Here is a 17737-nt window from a genome sequence, read left to right as displayed (position 1 = left end):
GCGACGGCGCCGGTGGCGCCGTCCGGCGGCGCGTCGCGCGCCGGAACTTCCACCCGGAAATGCGCTTTGCGCACCGAAGAGCGATAATGGCCATGGCGTCGGCGGATCGGCCAATGGAGAGCGGCTTCCATTGCCTTCCATTCTGCCGTGCTTCAAAATTGACGAGGCGACGGAAGGAAGACCGAAGACAGGCGTCTGAAGGCGTCTTGAATTAACGAGGAAAATGGCGTTATCTTGCGCGAGTAAGTATTCGTGCGAACACGAGTTGCAATTTACGATCGAGCTACCTTTCCTTTTGATCCTCCTGACGTTTAAGCTTGCACGGATGACACTTGTAACGCAACATTGTGCTGGGAGGTTTAGAGATTTGTGTGCCGGCAGAGTTGACGGACATAACCTAGAAAGCCCTTTGCCGCTTTATTAACGAACATAATTATGATGTAATTATAATACGTAATAATAAAACAGGTGGTTCGCTATAAGTAGAAAGTTTTATGATGGCACAGTCCAATTTGTTAGATGGTAAATTGTATCATTATTAGCGTTTACATGTATTGTTTATACATATATGTGTAAATTTATATGTAAAAGTATGCAATTAACAATACTTGTATAGAAGAAAGGTTTATTAATATTTGAATTCTAGCATGATGAAATTTACCTTGAGATTTAACAAAAATTATAAATTATTTCTATAATTTTCAGTTTCCAATGAGGTACCGGAGCATCCAGTGATATCTCCTGCCTCTGGGTCAATATTTGAGAGACGTCTTATAGAAAAGTATATATCTGAAAATGGGGTAGATCCTATTAATGGCAAAGAACTCACTATTGAGCAGCTCATTGATATAAAAGGTACTTTTAAACTTTATTATTTAATACGGTATATTTTTTTTATGTAATTATTTGTGTTATTAAATTTTCTTCTGTTACAGCGACTCCAATTGTCAAGCCCAAGCCACCTAGTGCGACTTCAATTCCAGCAATATTGAAAATTATGCAAGATGAATGGGATGCAGTTATGTTACATTCATTTACGTTACGACAACAACTCCAGACTGCGAGGCAGGAACTGTCTCATGCCTTGTATCAGCATGATGCGGCTTGCCGTGTGATTGCTAGGCTGACTAAAGAAGTTACTGCTGCCAGAGAGGCGCTGGCTACTCTCAAACCGCAAGCTGGAATTGTCCAGGCCACTACAATCCCGCAGCCTGTACGTTATTATTATCTGATTATTTTTTTAAACTTTCTTAAAATGTAATTATTTAATAATCTTAATTAAGCCTCTATAACTTAATTTTTTTATGTTTAGAAAATTACATAACATGTAACTAGCAAATATTGACCTTAAGATATAAATTGACAATTAATTTTCAATTCTTTAATATTTTATTATAAAAAAATAATGTGTAACTTTGAAATCAGAATGGGTGATAGGATGTAACACTTGCATATACGTGTGTGATATAAGATACTACATTCAGTTATGATGAAAAAATAAATCAAGACTACAATTCTGAATAATTTCTATTTATAATTCTTAACAATTTATATTTTTTCAGGCTGTAGCAGTAGAGGCTGGTGGCACAGCAGCTCAACCCATGGAACAGGCTGGTATCACTGAAGATGTAATACATAAACTTCAAGAACGAGCAACCGTTCTTACTCAAGAACGAAAACGACGTGGACGCTCAGTACCGGAAGATCTTATGCCTCAGGACAATATCCGGTCATTCCAGACTCTTGCATCACATCCTGTTAGTTTTTTTTATGTTTTATATAACTCAAAATTCACTGCGTCAATTATTATTGAGGATTGTGTTATAAATATATAGATTTACTTTCAAATATAGTCAGAAAGTTGCATTAAAAAATATTCTAATAATATGTAATCATACGATAATTTCAAAGATTTTTAATTTTATGGAAATAAAAACGAGTTATTATTATCATTGAAAATAATTATATAATTTCAGGGACTTCATTCTGCCAGTGTGCCTGGAATTCTGGCGCTTGATATTCACAGTGCTGATACCAGCAAGATTTTAACAGGTGGTGCCGACAAGAATGCCACTGTTTTCAACAAGGATACCGAACAAGTGGTGGCAATCCTCAAAGGTCACACGAAAAAAGTACGCAATTACAATTTTATAATTGCCGTTTTATTATTTCTTTAAACATTAATTGCCTTCTATTATCCTCGTAGGTTACACGAGTTATTTATCATCCAGAGGAAGATGTAGTGATGACTGCATCACCTGATGCTACAATTCGCGTGTGGAATGTTGGTACCAGTCAAACAACATTGTTATTAAAAGCTCATGATGCACCTGTGACCGGATTGTCTCTACATCCAACCGGCGATTATTTACTAAGCTCCTCCCTGGATCAGCATTGGGCCTTTTCAGATATACGTACTGGCAGATTACTGACTAAAGTATGTTTTAAACTAATGTACTGTTATATTTAATCAAAATTGTTTTTAGTTTAGAAAGAATAAATGGTCCTACCCCTTTTTTCTTCTCTCTCTCTCTCTCTCTCTCTCTCTCTCTCTCTCTCTCTCTCTCTCTCTCTCTTCCATTTTCTCTTTTTTCCCATACTTATCGTGAACTGTTTAAAGGTTGCAGGACAAGCAGGACAACCATTGACAACGGCGCAATTTCATCCTGACGGTTTAATCTTTGGCACTGGTACAGCGGACTCTCAGGTGAAGATCTGGGATTTGAAAGAACAATCTAATGTTGCGAACTTTCCGGGGCATACGGGTGTAATCACAGCCATTAGTTTCTCTGAGAATGGATATTACTTGGCGACAGCTGCGGAAGATTCTTGCGTCAAACTTTGGGATTTGCGCAAGCTGAAGAACTTTAAGACATTGCAGTTGGAGGAATCCTATGAAGTGAAGGATATTTGTTTTGATCAAAGTGGGACTTACTTGGCTGTGGCAGGAACGGATGTCAGGTAAAATACTGAATTTATTGGTTATTGATAATTATTAATTATTTTAAGAATTAATTATATACAGTAATTAGTAAATACAGGATGTTTAATATTTAAAAAAAATGGAGAATTTTAAATAACACTTGTGTTATTGTCTCACAATCAGTAGCGAATATATGAAATATTTTAATATTTGATATTATTCACCATATGTGTTAATATTGAATAACATGAATTAATTTAAGGTTGCTTGTATTATATATGTCGTATTGTTTTCAGGGTATATCTCTGTAAACAATGGCAGGAATTGAAGGTCCTGAACGATCACACAGCGGCGGCCACCGGGGTTCGGTTCGGAAAGCATGCACAATACATTGCGTCTACCAGCATGGATAGGACATTAAAACTTTACGGATTATCATAAATATAGAATTAGGAATATATAGAAATATATGTCCATTATTTAATCAGACTAGGTTACGTTATAAAAGTCTAATGGATCCGGTCAATTGTGACTTAACTTCTTCAGTTCTTAAATCTTTTTTATGTATTTCTAAATAAAAAGTTTATAGTAATAAAAGAATGTGGCAGGTTCGTAATATTGTAAGATCCATTTTAGGCTTTGCTTTCGAGATCGGCCTTATGTGAATTAGAAATTTCGTTACGTTTTTTTTTTCTTTCAAATACGAATCATTTTGAAGATTTCTCTGGTTAGCTATAAAATTTTAAACGTTGTATCATTGTGCATTTTTACAAAAGTATATTTAACTTTATGTGCAAATAAATAACAAGTGCGATTGCATACAAAACTTTTGTCTTTAATTACTAAATCACATACATCTTAGAAAATAGATATTTTATTATTATAATATTTGAAATGTTATTTCTCACATACATTATTTTTTGTAGCAAAATTTCACCTATATATGCAAAAAGGGTCTACTAAATATGTACAAATACATACAGTAAATAATAAGAAAAAATAAGAATCGGTAAGAAAATGTGATAATACTTTTTGAGAAGACAAATGGTTGTACAGATAAACTTTCGAAGAAATTAATTAAATTACACTACAACAAATTTTGAATTTTTTTTTAATCGTCAATGTTTTAAAGTTATTACCTAGACCCAGAGTGCACTTTCTGATGACGAGTGAGGTTCGATTGATGACCGTACGTTTTTTTGCAGATAGAGCATTCATATTTACGTATTCGGATGCCCTCGTGCTTCAACAGATGGTTATTCAAGGACTGTTTACTTTTGTACACATTCGGACATTTCGGGCACTTGAATTTTCTCTCTAAGTGACTCTGCAACGTAAACAACAAAACGCTTTAATATAACTTTTAGTTTTTGTTCTGCACTTGTCAAAACAGCTAAACTTAATGTACTATGTAAAAAAAATCACATAGAGTTATTCGATTTTTAATTAACAAATTATTTATACAAGCTTTGGAAATAAATTCCAGATCTTTATATAAATAATATACATTCATTTATTTTTTAAATATAATTAAAATATACAGCAATTTTTCTTACAATTACATGAGCGCGCAACATATGTTTAGATTTCAGTTTCTTGTGACATATATCGCAGACATAATCATGTGAATGCACTGTTTTGAGATGTTTTTCCAAGGCTTCTTTACTCGATAAGTGATCTCGGCAAATCTCACATGCAAAACTGTTGCTTCTATGCCTACGCATGTGTACACGCATATTCCTGTGCGAATGAAAAATTTTACCGCAAGTGTCGCAAGGAAAGTTCTATAATTATAAAAGAGAACAACATTCAAGAGAAGCGAAAAACATTAATAGAGATTTGTTACAATTGTAATAGAGATCATACACAATCATGCAGCAAAACATATAATAAATTTATAACAGAGTTAAGCTTATAATAAGAACATATACTTATATGTACCTTATTCATTATAATAATATACTTATTATATAAATTGGAATGTAATGTTAATATTAAAACTCAATACTGATTTATGTGTTAATTAAATAAGATTACGATATCAAGAAATCCTGAAAATGTGTAACAAACTTATTTTATTAACTATTAAATATATTTTTGGATACATAATAAATTATACCTTTTTTATGCTCTCGTGCTTCGACAGATGCTCATTCAGATTCGATTTTCTTTTGTACACATTCGGACATTTCGGGCACTTGAATTTGCTCTCTGAGTCACTCTGCAACATAAGCAATAATAAAACGCTTTAATAAAACTTTCAGTTTTTGTTCTGCGTTTGTCAAAAAAGCTAAACTTATGTACTATGTAAAAAAGATCACAGAGTTTTTCGATATTTTAATTAACAAGTTATTAATAATGCATGATTGTGTGTGATCTCTATTACAATTATAACAAATCTCTATTAATGTTTCTCGCTTCTATTGAATGTTGTTCTCTTTTACAATTATAGAACATTCCTTGCGATAAGATTTTTTACTCGCACGTGAGGATACGTGTACACATGCAAAGACATAAAAGCAACAGTGTGGCATGTGAGATTTGCCGACGTCACTTATTGAGTAAAAAAGCCTCAGAGAAACATCACAAAATAGTGTACGTACATGATTATGTATGCAATAAATGTCACAAAAACCTGAAATGTAAAAGAAATTTGAGCCGTCAAATGGTAGTAAAAAAAAATTGCTGTAATTTTAAATATATTTAAAAAATAAATGTATGTATATCACCTATATATATATAAAGATCTGGAATTTTTAGAAATTTATTTCCAAAGTTAATATATATATATATATACACACACACATATATACATATAATACATATGTGTAGTTGAAAAATAAAAGTAAAATTTTCACTTATTTAATTCAAAGGTATCTTACTTCTGGAATTTTTCTTGGATTTGAATCATATCAGTGTTATTTTGTTTATTATTTATTTCTATTTATTTTATTTAATAAAGATTAGTCTTTATTCGTTTTATTTAATCTATTTTAATTTAATCGTCAATGATTTAAAGATATTACCTAGGCAGAGGGTGAACTTTGTGATGAGAACCGAGGTAAGATCGATGACCGAACCTTTTTTTGCAGATATAGCATTCATATTTACGGATGCCCTCGTGCTTCGACAGGAGATGGTCATTCAAGTACTGTTTACTTTTGTACACATTCGGACATTTCGAGCACTTGAATTTGCTCTCTAAGTGACCCTGCAACATAAGCAACAAAACGCTTTAATATAACTTTTAGTTTTTGTTCTGCATTTGTCAAAACAGTTAAACTTAATGTACTAAGTAAAAAAGATCACATAGAGTTTTTCGATATTTTAATTAACAAATTATTTATACAAACTTTAGAAATAAAATCCTAAAAATTCCAGATTCTCTTAGGTAAAAAATACATACAAAAATAGTTTTAAATATATTTAAAATATACAGTAATTTTTTTCTCTTACAATTATATGATCGCGCAACTTCTGTTTAGATTTCAGTTTCTTGTGACATATATCGCAGACATAATCATGTAAATGCACTGTTTTGTGATGTTTTTCCAAAGCTTCTTTACTCGATAAGTGACGTCGGCAAATCTCACATGCCACACTGTTGCTTTTATGTCTCTGCATGTGTACACGCATCCTCACGCGCGAGTGAAAAATCTCACCGCAAGTGTCACAAGGAAAGTTCTATAATTGTAAAAGAGGACAACATTCAAGAAAAGCAAGAAACATTAATAGAGATTTATTATAATTGTAATAGAGATCATACACAATCATGCAGCAAAACATATAATAAATTTATAACAAAGTTAAGCTTATAATAAGAACATATCTTTTATCTACACATGTACCTTATTCATTATAATAATACTTATTATATAAATTTGGAATGTAATGTTAAAATTATAACTAAATACTGGTTTATGTGTTATTTAAATAAAAAATTGTGTGTGTGTGTAACCAAACTTATTTTATTAACTATATTTTTGGTTACATATAATTATACCTTTTTTATGTCCTCGTGCTTCAACAGATGGTCATTAAAGTACTGTTTACTTTTGTACACTTTCGGACATTTCGGGCACTTGAATTTGCTCTCTAAGTGACTCTGCAACATAAACAACAAAACGCTTTAATATAACTTTTAGTTTTTGTTCTGCGTTTGTCACAACACTGAAACTTTGTAATATGTAAAAAAAATCACATAGAGTTTTTCGATATTTTAATTAACAAGTTATTTATACAAACTTTGGAAATAAATTCCTAAAAATTCCAGATCTTTATAAGTAAAAAATATATACATACTATTATTTTTTAAATATATTTAAAATATACAGCAATTTTTCTCTTACAATTATATGAACACGCAACTTCTGTTTAGATTTCAGTTTCTTGTGACATATATCGCAGACATAATCATGTAAATGCACTGTTTTGTGATGTTTTTCCAAAGCTTCTTTACTCGATAAGTGACGTCGGCAAATCTCACATGCCAAACTGTTGCTTTTATGCCTCCGCATGTGTACACGCATCCTCACGTGCGAGTGAAAAATCTTACCGCAAGTGTCGCAAGGAATGTTCTATAGTTGTAAAAGAGAACAACATTCAAGAGAAGCGAGAAACATTAATAGAGATTTGTTATAATTGTAATAGAGATCATACAATCACGCTGCAAAACAAATAATAAATTTATATAACAGAGTTAAGCTTATAATAAGAACATATATATATGTACCTTAAAATCATATTATAATAATACTTATTATATAAATAGAAATGTAATATCAATATTAAAACTCAATACTGGTTTATGTGTTAATTAAATAAAATTACGATATGAAAAAATCCTGGAAATGTGTAACCAAACTTGTTTTATTAACTATTAAATATATTTTAGTTACATATATATAATTGTACCTTTTTTATGCTCTCGTGCTTCAACAGATGCTCATTCAAGGACTGTTTACTTTTGTACACATTCGGACATTTCGGGCACTTGAATTTGCTCTCTAAGTGACTCTGCAACATAAGCAACAAAACGCTTTAATATAACTTTTAGTTTTTGTTCTGCGTTTGTCACAACACTTAAACTTAGTACTATGTAAAAAAGATCTCACATGGAGTTCTTCGATATTTTAATTAACAAGTTATTTATACAAAAACTTTGAAAATAAATTCCTAAAAATTCCAGATTCTTTAAGGTAATATACATACAAATAGTTTTAAATATAAAATGAAACAGATTGGTGAAAAAGAGAGCAATTAATAACTAACAAGGAAACCCGCGGAAGTGTCCCCCTCCGATTTTCATGAGCTTTTAGTATGTTGTTCTCTAGATGAAAATAAAGAATACGTATTTTTCTATACGTGCCCATACGCGTATTTAGAGGGTGAAACACCCCTTTGAAAAATATCGGCTTTCCTCTTTTAAGCCGAATATCTCCGAAATTATAAAAGATAATAAAAAAAAAACACCATTGGATTGTTCGAAGGATACAATTCCAAATTTAAATCTGGCAGGCATTTTTCTTTAATAATAATGTTCGAATATTCTGTCGAATATTTTGTGCCCAAAGTTACTCCTACCTGCATCGGATTGTCTCCTTTATTCGTTTGATAGCTAGCGGGCTGTTTCTTTGTCTCTTGGCTCGAAGGATACACAACCAAATTTAAATCTGGCAGGCATTCCTCTTTAATAATAATGTTCGAATGTTCTGTCGAATATTCCGTGGCCAAAGTTACTCCTTCCTGCATCGGATCGTCTTCTTTATTCGTTTGACAGCTAGCGGGCTGTGTCTCTTGGTTCGAAGGATACACAACCAAATTTAAATCTGGCAGGCATTCCTTTTTATTAATAATATTCGAATATTTCGTGCCCAAAGTTACTTCTTCCTGCGTCGGATCGTCTTCTTTATTCGTTCGACAGCTAGCGGGCTGTGTCTCTTGGTTCAAAGAATACAATTTCAAATTTAAATCTGGCAGGCATTCCTCTTTAATAATGATGTTCGAATATTCTATCGAATATTCCGTGCCCAAAGTTACTCCTTCCTGCGTCGGATCGTCTCCTTTATTCGTTTGATAGTCAGCGGGCTGTTTCTGTATCTCTAGGCGTTGATTCTTCGAAGATTCCTAGTTGTAATAAAAATAAAATACCCGAAGTTAGTGCACGAGTTAATGCAAAATATACCCGAATGGACCAGAACGATAAAAAAGATATCTTCAGCTCGGGGATCTAGAAAGTGCAATTCTGATTAAGAAGTTTCATTAAGGATTTAAAAAATCAAATGTTTATGATACATAAAATAGTCAATGGTATTAAGATATCATAAAAGACTAAACGAAGTTAACGCATTCCAAAACGACACTATCCTGTTAAAAAAATTAAGACAAAATATCCGATTGCGGTATCGAAGAAGAAAACATGATATATAACATTAAATGCATGCATATTAATAATTCAGTAACCAGCAGTAAGAATAACCTTATCACCGGTCCAAATTAATTAACTATATGCATTTATTTCGCGTGGTGCAAACGATCGTGGCGCAAGCTCTCGGTTCTACATAAATGGGCATTTTTTTCTATTCACATCCTTATTATAAATCTCAATATCTTATGAATGATCTGTCTTGCAAGATTGGCATATAATACTTACAATAAGCCACAATAATCTCTCCTGAATTACATGACAGCTGTCGTAAAAGTCACATACAAAATCTAATTTGTCGACACAACTCGCACAAATTTGCTGCGGCAAAGCATCGTCCTTGTGGATCTGAAATAATTTAATAATTTTAGCATGTCCGATGATGTCTGATGATGTTAGATGATTATTAATTCTATATTAAAATTGTCAGTGAAATATTAAATTTATATTATTAGTATTTATTTATAATTGATAACAAGGAAAACACAGAGAAAAGAGAGCAATGTGAAGAATATGGCAGAGAGAAGAGATAAGAGACGAGTTGCGTACGTGCAAAGTTAACGTGACGACACAAAGTAAAATGTTATAAAGTATATACAATAAATATTAATATTATATTATTAATATATAATTAGCCAAATATGGGTAATATGATAAAAAGTAAGAAAGAGAAATTTGCGAATTTTCGCACTGGCTACCCTTTTAACTTTCTAGCCATATCTCATCAAATCGAAGCATATGTAGAGGATAAAGATCGAAGTTAAATTCGAAATCTGCTGATTATGAGTTGACCATTTGACATAATTCTGTCAAAAAAATCACATTTTATTCCTACAAATTTTAAAATAAACAACAAAATATAAAACTTACTTTTTATTAAACTATCTTTTAATGCTGAAGTAATAAATTCTATTCTAACAAACTATCTAATATTTTTATATATAGAATTTATAAGAAGCGACTTATCTGAAAAAATATACATAAATTCAGTTGTTTTTTTTTTTTTTTTTTTAGAGATTATGGCTCTGTCGGGTTCGATCACTCCATTTTTTTTTCCACAAAAAACTCCACCGTAAAGTAGTAAAAAATCCCATCATCCTAACAGTCGTCTAGAAACAGTTTGTGAACTGTATGCTCTATATACATATATATTTGGTTACGCATAAAAAATTCAACTCATTATATAAGTAAATTAATTTTTACTTTCTCAACAAAGTATAATCAACAATAAATTAAACATAAAATTATGGTTAAAACACTAATGTATCACTTTAAAAAACCTAAATGTAGAATAAAATGAATCAAGAGTATTTGAAAAGTATCATACTTTTATTGAGGCAACAGTGGAATCATTAAACAAATTTTTTAACGTGAAAATTAATTCTATATAAATATACAAATGTGCGCGCGTACGCGCAGGTGTGTGTATGGGCGTGTGTGTGTATGGAGTCACTTAACTTATCTCTATATATGCAATTAACATACGGACGTGTCTTCAATGATCAAGGAAAAAAAGGAGCATTATCTTCTAATTATATATGTACATAAAATTTTTCCTATAGTTTTTGAAGTGATCAGCAATATGAGCTATTTTGTACGTATATATTATACATATTATACTAATTATATGTATAATATATACGTACAAAATAGCTCATATTGCTGATCACTTCGAAAACTATAGGAAAAAATTTTTTATAGTTAATTATAAATACCAACTCAAATTTTATGAGTACTCTAATTATACTATAGTCCATAATCGTGCAATAAAAGGCACATTTCTCTGGATAATTCGTAAATATCTGCATTCTTGCTGTCGCCATTTATTCTACTTAAAAGTAGCTCATAATACTCCTATTAATTGCAATTATTTTGTCTTCCTAGATTACTTTGTAACATCGAAGACTTGAATCAAGGCACTTGCTATATTTCTTTCGCAGTTTCGTATTAGTGTGTATGTGTAAGTAAAATACACATTTTTATAAAATACATAATACTTTAAACGTCTATATGTAACACTTTTTTATTTTTAATATAAAAATTTTTATAAAATGTACTCCAAAAAATATTGAAAATCGTTGAAAATTTTTCACATACGAGTCTTACATGTAAAGATTTATAGAAAATATCGCCGCTCTCGTTATAACATTATCAATTTTGGAAGCCCTGTTCCTGGTGTCACGCACACCATGCACCTAGAAACAATCGTCAATAATTTATTCAAAGCTGAGATTGGGAACTGAATCGTCGCTGATGAATCCTGTTGCTGTTGCTTCGGACTGTTGCTCTGTTTGTCCGTACTCTCGTTGTTGCTATTATTGTTATTGTTCACAGAACGAGTACCGATGTTATTTTCGACGTTATTGTCGTGAGTTCTTAATCGACTTGCGAACGCCGATCGGAAACTCCTCGATGTCCACTGCAGACGAATCCGCGCTTTGCCTGCTTCTAAGCCAACGAGTCAGCGATGTTTCTGTACTCTGAGTCTGCGGATTTTTTTCTGCGGCTTTATCGTTGCACTTGGAAACCTGTTGCTGCTGTTGCTGACTGCGAAGGCTTCTCAAAATTTTCGGAGTCGTATTTCTCTTCTTCTGCTGTTCCGAATCCTTGACTACTTCAACATGGTTCTCCTTAGTCTGACTGCTTCCGATGGAATTAAGATTCTTTTCAATACTGTTGTTATTATCCAACGACGACGTGCCCACCGGCGATGTTGATTCTTCAGTCTTTACCTCTGTCTGGAGAGAAATCGAATTAGAAGTATAGATGTGGGTACCAGAATATGTTTCTATTTTGATAACAATGTGGGTGAATTTACCAGCAATTGCGCGTAACACCTGTTGGGTGCGCCGACACTCCTCTTGAAAGTCGCAAACGAATTCGAGCTTGCCCAAACACTGAACACAGATCGCCTTGAGCAAAGGATCCCTTTCACCTACCTGCGATTCACATACAAAAGTGATCTAAGTTTTGAGAAATGTACTTGTGATGTACTTGCAAGAAGATAAAACCTCATTAAGCGACATTAGGCCTCATCACGTAAATACTACCACTCTGCTCTATAGGTACAATAATTTGTGACAAACACATATAAATATATATTGTCACATTCTGGTACCCACTAAAGTTCCATGACAAGCCTGGAATTACCGACAAACTTAAATATATAATTTTTACACAGTTACAATATTCATTACTTACAATTTTAAATAAAGCTCATTACTCTTTTCTCCGAAGAATTCGCCCAAACAATTTGTACAAATGTAAAAATAATTTGTACAATAATCTCATGACACGTTTACAAACACTCGCACATGAAAATAAACACAATATTTCTCTGTGTATTATTTAATAATTTTTTTTTTCAAACAGTAGCGACAGCAATTCCACAGGAAATTCCATCAGAATCTCGTTGATGAAGCAACTCACATAAAATGTCTATTCTTAATTGCGATATTCGAGCAAGTATAAAGAAATCTTTTGCCGCTCTGATGAATGTATAACTCGCTAGAGAAGGCTCATATTAAATATCAATTTCCAACATGACAATATCCTCCAATCTCTTTTTGAAACTTAAACCCATCTTTAAATAAAAGTAGATTATATATTATTATAATAAATATTAATTAATTAAAATTTTTGTTATTTCTTAACAGAAAAAGAAAGCTGTTGATGAAGTGATGTAGTAAACAAGATACCAGTTAACACAAAAATAACGATTCAACATGAATTACACAAATCTCATCGCTTCAAACCCTTGTTAATTATATTAACAAGAATTGAATGTTGGAAAGTGTATTCAATAAAATTAGTTCAATTAATTGTTTAAAATCGCAATTATTTTTAAGTAAGCATTTTAAAGAGCATTGAAGCATAGTAATTAATTATGTCAATAATTAGAAATCAAATTCGACCAACACGTATCAATGCTCCTGAATTTGGGGGAAAAAATGCTCCCTGGGAATCAACAAACGTGAAGCACAAGCCGAGCACGCTACAAGCAAACGAGATGCGCTGCGTATAAGCATGCTGTTTTGGAGCAAGAAAAACCATATAGCAGATCCTCTCCCTTTCTCTCATAGCCATTTTCTTCTAACCCTATAGGTTATGACCAGGGCGGCGAAGGGAGCGTGGAGCGTAGCGTCCAGGCGCGACCAGTCACCGCGACTCACCAGGATGTTGATCTTCTTGTGTATCTTCGTGCCAAGGTAGCGTCTGACACCCTCCTCCCCGAACACGTCGATGTAGATCTTCTCGTACTGGCCGCACAGCCTGCACATTTTCGCCTCACCCTCTTCCATGTCCATTCTTGTTTACCTCGTCGTCAAGCGCGTCCTTATACATGCACGCTGGGTGCTGGGTGCTGGTGCTGATGGTGCTACCGCAAGATGGAAATCCCGACGAACCATCCACATATTCCACATCCACAAATCCACATCCAAGCACGCCGTTGTCACCGTTTCGTATCTCGATTCTCGTGTCGACGCCACCGCAACCGCATGTATTCTTTCCACCATGCGCCACCGCCACTGACCGCCACCGAGTGACGCTTCCTCCTCCACTCTTTCTAATTCCTTTTGATCCTCCTGACGTTTAAGCTCGGATGACACTTGTAACTTGTAACGCAACGATTATGCTGGGAGGTTTAGAGATTTCTGTACCGGCAGAGTTGACGGACATAACCTAGAAAGCCCTTTGCCGCTTTATTAACGAACATAATTATGATGTAATTATAATACGTAATAATAAAACAGGTGGTTCGCTATAAGTAGAAAGTTTTATGATGGCACAGTCCAATTTGTTAGATGGTAAATTGTATCATTATTAGCGTTTACATGTATTGTTTATACATATATGTGTAAATTTATATGTAAAAGTATGCAATTAACAATACTTGGATAGAAGAAAGGTTTATTAATATTTGAATTCTAGCATGATGAAATTTACCTTGAGATTTAACAAAAATTATAAATTATTTCTATAATTTTCAGTTTCCAATGAGGTACCGGAGCATCCAGTGATATCTCCTGCCTCTGGGTCAATATTTGAGAGACGTCTTATAGAAAAGTATATATCTGAAAATGGGGTAGATCCTATTAATGGCAAAGAACTCACTATTGAGCAGCTCATTGATATAAAAGGTACTTTTAAACTTTATTATTTAATACGGTATATTTTTTTTATGTAATTATTTTTGTTATCAAATTTTTCTGTTACAGCGACTCCAATTGTCAAGCCCAAACCACCTAGTGCGACTTCTATTCCAGCAATATTAAAATTTATGCAAGATGAATGGGATGCAGTTATATTACATTCATTTACGTTACGACAACAACTCTAGACTGCGAGGCAGGAGCTGATGCGGCTTGTCGTGTGATTGCTAGATTGACTAAAAGAAGTTACTGCTGCCAGAGAGGCGCTGGCTACTCTCAAACCACAAGCTGGAATTGTCCAGGCCACTACAATCCCACAGCCTGTACGTTATTATTATCTGATTATTTTTTAAAACTTTCTTAAAATGTAAATATTTAATAATATTAATTAAGTCTTTATAACTTAATTTTTTATGTTTAAAAAATTACATAACATGTAACTAGCAAATATTGACCTTGGGATATAAATTGACAAATAATTTTCAATTCTTTAATATTTTATTATAAAAAAATAATTTGTAGCTTTGAAATCAGAATGGGTGATAGGATGTAACACTTGCATATATGTGTGTGATATAATAAGACACTACATTCAGTTATGATGATAAAATAAATCAAGACTACAATTCTGAATAATTTCTATTCATAATTCTTAACAATTTATACATTTTTCAGGCTGTAGCAGTAGAGGCTGGTGGCACAGCAGCTCAACCCATGAAACAGGCTGGTATCACTGAAGATGTAATATACAGAAACTTCAAGAACAAGCAACCGTTCTTACTCAAGAGTGAAAACGACGTGGACGCACAGTAACGGAAGATCTTATGCCTCAGGACAATATCCGGTCATTCCAGACTCTTGCATCACATCCTGTTAGTTTTTTTTATGTTTTATATAACTCAAAATTCACTGCGTCAATTATTATTGAGGATTGTGTTATAAATATATAGATTTACTTTCGAATATAGTCAGAAAGTTGCATTAAAAAATATTCTAATAATATGTAATCATACGATAGTTTCAAAGATTTTTAATTTTATGGAAATAAAAACGAGTTATTATTATTATCATTGAAAATAATTATATAATTTCAGGGACTTCATTCTGCCAGTGTGGCAAAACTTTTATGCACAGAATAATGAGACAACTTAATTGATATGAAAAAAAGGCATAGTTCTTTTTTAAGAAAAAATATGTAATTTGCAACACGCATCTGCATACTTTTTCTTAAATTCAACTATGTCTTTTTTTCATACCAATTGATTCGTCTCGTTATTCTGCGCATAAAGGTATTAAAGTAACATTACCGAAAACTTAATGTTTTACAAGATATTTTGTATTTTATGTCAAAATACTAGAACTTTCAAGCCTTATAATTCCAAAAGTTCTTAATGAAAAAATACTTTATTATAGTGCTTTGAAAAGCTCTCAAGATTAGCTATAAGAATATTCATTGGAAAATATAGGTTTCCATTTAAGAAATTAAAGGTGTCGTTCACGTGAGCTTTAAACGACCATTCATGGTCAAACCAATGACACCATCTTATGTCCCCCTTTGAACCAAACAACTTTTGTCTGAAACAATTTTTCCAATTTCTTTTACTTTAAGAGATATTCAGCTGAATCACTTAAAATAATACACCCTGTATATATGTATATAAACATACATACAATACATATGTGTAGTTGAAAAATAAAAATAAAATTTTCGCTTATTTATTTCACATGTAACTATCTTACTTTTGGAATTCTTCTTAGATTTAAATCATATCAATGTTATTTTTTTGATTATTTATTTATATTTTAATTAATAAAGATTAGAGTCTTTGTGTTCATCTTACTTAATTTATTTTAATTTAATCGTCAATGTTTTGAAGATATTACCTAGGCCCAGAGTGCATTTTCTGATGACGAGTGAGATTCCATCGCCGATCGTACGTTTTTTTGCAAATACAGCATTCATATTTATGTATTCGGATGTCCTCGTGCTTCAACAGATGGTCATTCAAGTTCTGTTTACTTGTGTACACTTTCGGACATTTCGGGCAATTGAATTTGTTCTCTAAGTGACTTCTCTGCAACATAAGCAACAAAACGCTTTAATATAACTTTCAGTTTTTGTTCTGCGTTTGTCAAAACAGCTAAACTTAATGTACTATGTAAAAAAGATCACATGGAGTTCTTCGATATTTTAATTAACAAGTCATTTATACAAAAACTTTGAAAATAAATTCCTAAAAATTCCAGATCTTTATAAGTAATATACATACAATTATTTTTTAAATATATTTAAAATATACAGCAATTTTTTTCTTACAATTATATGAGCGCGCAACTTGTCTTTAGATTTCATTTTCTTGTGACATATATCGCAGACAAAATCATGTGAATGCAATGTTTTGTGATGTTTTTCCAAGGCTTCTTTACTCGATAAGTGACGTCGGCAAATCTCACATTCCAAACTGTTGCTTTTATGCCTCCGCATGTGTACACGCATCCTCACGTGCGAGTGAAAAATCTTACCGCAAGTGTCGCAAGAAAAGTTCTACAATTGTAAAAGAGAACAACATTCAAGAAAAGCAAAAAACACTAACAGACATTTGTTATAATTGTAATAGAGATCATACACAATCATGCAGCAAAACCTATAATATTTATAACAGAGTTAAGCTTATAATAACAACATATCTACATGTACCTTATTCATTATAATAATACTCATTACATAAATTGGAATGTAATGTTAATATTAAAACTCAATACTGGTTTATGTGTTAATTAAATAAAATTACGATATGAAGAAATCCTGGAAATGTGTAACCAAACTTGTTTTATTTAACTATTAAATGTATTTTTGGTTACATATATAATTATACCTTTTTTATTTCCTCGTGCTTCAACAGATGCTCATTCAAGTTTTGTTTACTTGTGTACACTTTCGGACATTTAGGGCAGTTGTGAGTCTGCAACATAAGCAACAAAACTCTTTAATATTACTTTTAGTTGCTTCCTCATAGAGGAAGCTTTGTGATGGTGACAAAATTTTTTTTCGAGATTTTGATGGAAATAGGTTTAGAATGTTCCAAAATGTCGAGAAATCGTATTAGTAAAAAATGTCCGAAAATATGTATGTATGTGTGTGTGTACGGATTTTTTGTACACGCATCTACTTCTACAATTTTTTAGATATCGGGATGCATTTTTTTTTAATCGATAGAGTATCATAGAAAGTATGTT

The 17737-nt window shown here is 32.3% G+C and overlaps 4 protein-coding genes across 19 annotated transcripts; 2 read left to right on the top strand and 2 right to left on the bottom strand.

The window, feature by feature from the left end:
* The first annotated feature begins 86 nt into the window (after positions 1-86).
* Prp19 (pre-mRNA processing factor 19) lies at positions 87-4167 on the top strand. 3 transcript variants are annotated; one of them, XM_077398721.1, is made up of 8 exons: positions 87-242; positions 706-855; positions 936-1213; positions 1563-1757; positions 1977-2132; positions 2207-2437; positions 2621-2961; positions 3220-4167. In XM_077398721.1, the coding sequence occupies exons 1-8, from the start codon at positions 224-226 to the stop codon at positions 3362-3364; spliced, it is 1515 nt and encodes a 504-aa protein (XP_077254847.1). In that variant the 5' UTR covers positions 87-223; the 3' UTR covers positions 3365-4167. The 3 variants fall into 3 exon arrangements, with proteins under 3 accessions (XP_077254847.1, XP_077254848.1, XP_077254846.1); XM_077398722.1 differs by lacking the exon at positions 87-242 and adding an exon at positions 283-440; XM_077398720.1 differs by lacking the exon at positions 87-242 and adding an exon at positions 483-522.
* Positions 4018-14010, bottom strand: LOC143893394 (uncharacterized). 12 transcript variants are annotated; one of them, XR_013255783.1, is made up of 11 exons: positions 13520-14005; positions 9576-9695; positions 8507-9049; positions 7838-7939; positions 7273-7500; positions 6927-7028; positions 6380-6607; positions 5950-6134; positions 5527-5558; positions 5043-5144; positions 4582-4663 (listed from the first exon to the last, which is right to left on the bottom strand). XR_013255783.1 is itself a non-coding variant. In XM_077398703.1 (10 exons), exons 1-9 carry the CDS (start codon positions 13652-13654, stop codon positions 5078-5080), a joined length of 1710 nt encoding a protein of 569 aa, XP_077254829.1. In that variant the 5' UTR covers positions 13655-14004; the 3' UTR covers positions 4018-4250; positions 5043-5077. The 12 variants fall into 12 exon arrangements, 11 of the variants coding, with proteins under 11 accessions (XP_077254829.1, XP_077254831.1, XP_077254827.1 ...); XM_077398703.1 differs by lacking the exons at positions 4582-4663; positions 5527-5558 and adding an exon at positions 4018-4250 and having other exon boundaries at positions 13520-14004; XM_077398704.1 differs by lacking the exon at positions 5527-5558 and having other exon boundaries at positions 4516-4663; positions 13520-14004.
* Positions 10295-12373, bottom strand: LOC143893337 (uncharacterized). Its single transcript, XM_077398599.1, has 3 exons — positions 12359-12373; positions 12166-12282; positions 10295-12085 (listed from the first exon to the last, which is right to left on the bottom strand). The coding sequence occupies exons 1-3, from the start codon at positions 12371-12373 to the stop codon at positions 11708-11710; spliced, it is 510 nt and encodes a 169-aa protein (XP_077254725.1). The 3' UTR covers positions 10295-11707.
* On the top strand, positions 13933-17193 carry LOC143893409 (pre-mRNA-processing factor 19-like). 3 transcript variants are annotated; one of them, XR_013255784.1, is made up of 4 exons: positions 13933-14073; positions 14339-14488; positions 14567-14823; positions 15176-17193. XR_013255784.1 is itself a non-coding variant. In XM_077398742.1 (4 exons), exons 1-3 carry the CDS (start codon positions 14128-14130, stop codon positions 14686-14688), a joined length of 300 nt encoding a protein of 99 aa, XP_077254868.1. In that variant the 5' UTR covers positions 14015-14127; the 3' UTR covers positions 14689-14823; positions 15176-17193. The 3 variants fall into 3 exon arrangements, 1 of the variants encoding a protein (XP_077254868.1); XM_077398742.1 differs by having other exon boundaries at positions 14015-14155; XR_013255785.1 differs by lacking the exon at positions 13933-14073 and adding an exon at positions 14119-14256.
* The last annotated feature ends 544 nt before the right edge of the window (positions 17194-17737 follow it).

This window comes from Temnothorax americanus, unplaced genomic scaffold, assembly GCF_048541705.1.
Source record: "Temnothorax americanus isolate GAGA-0224 unplaced genomic scaffold, ASM4854170v1 Scaffold12, whole genome shotgun sequence".
In the NCBI taxonomy this organism is placed as follows: Eukaryota; Metazoa; Arthropoda; class Insecta; order Hymenoptera; family Formicidae; genus Temnothorax; species Temnothorax americanus.
Note: the sequence above shows the minus strand (reverse complement) of the source record. Positions and strands in the feature narration are given on the sequence as shown.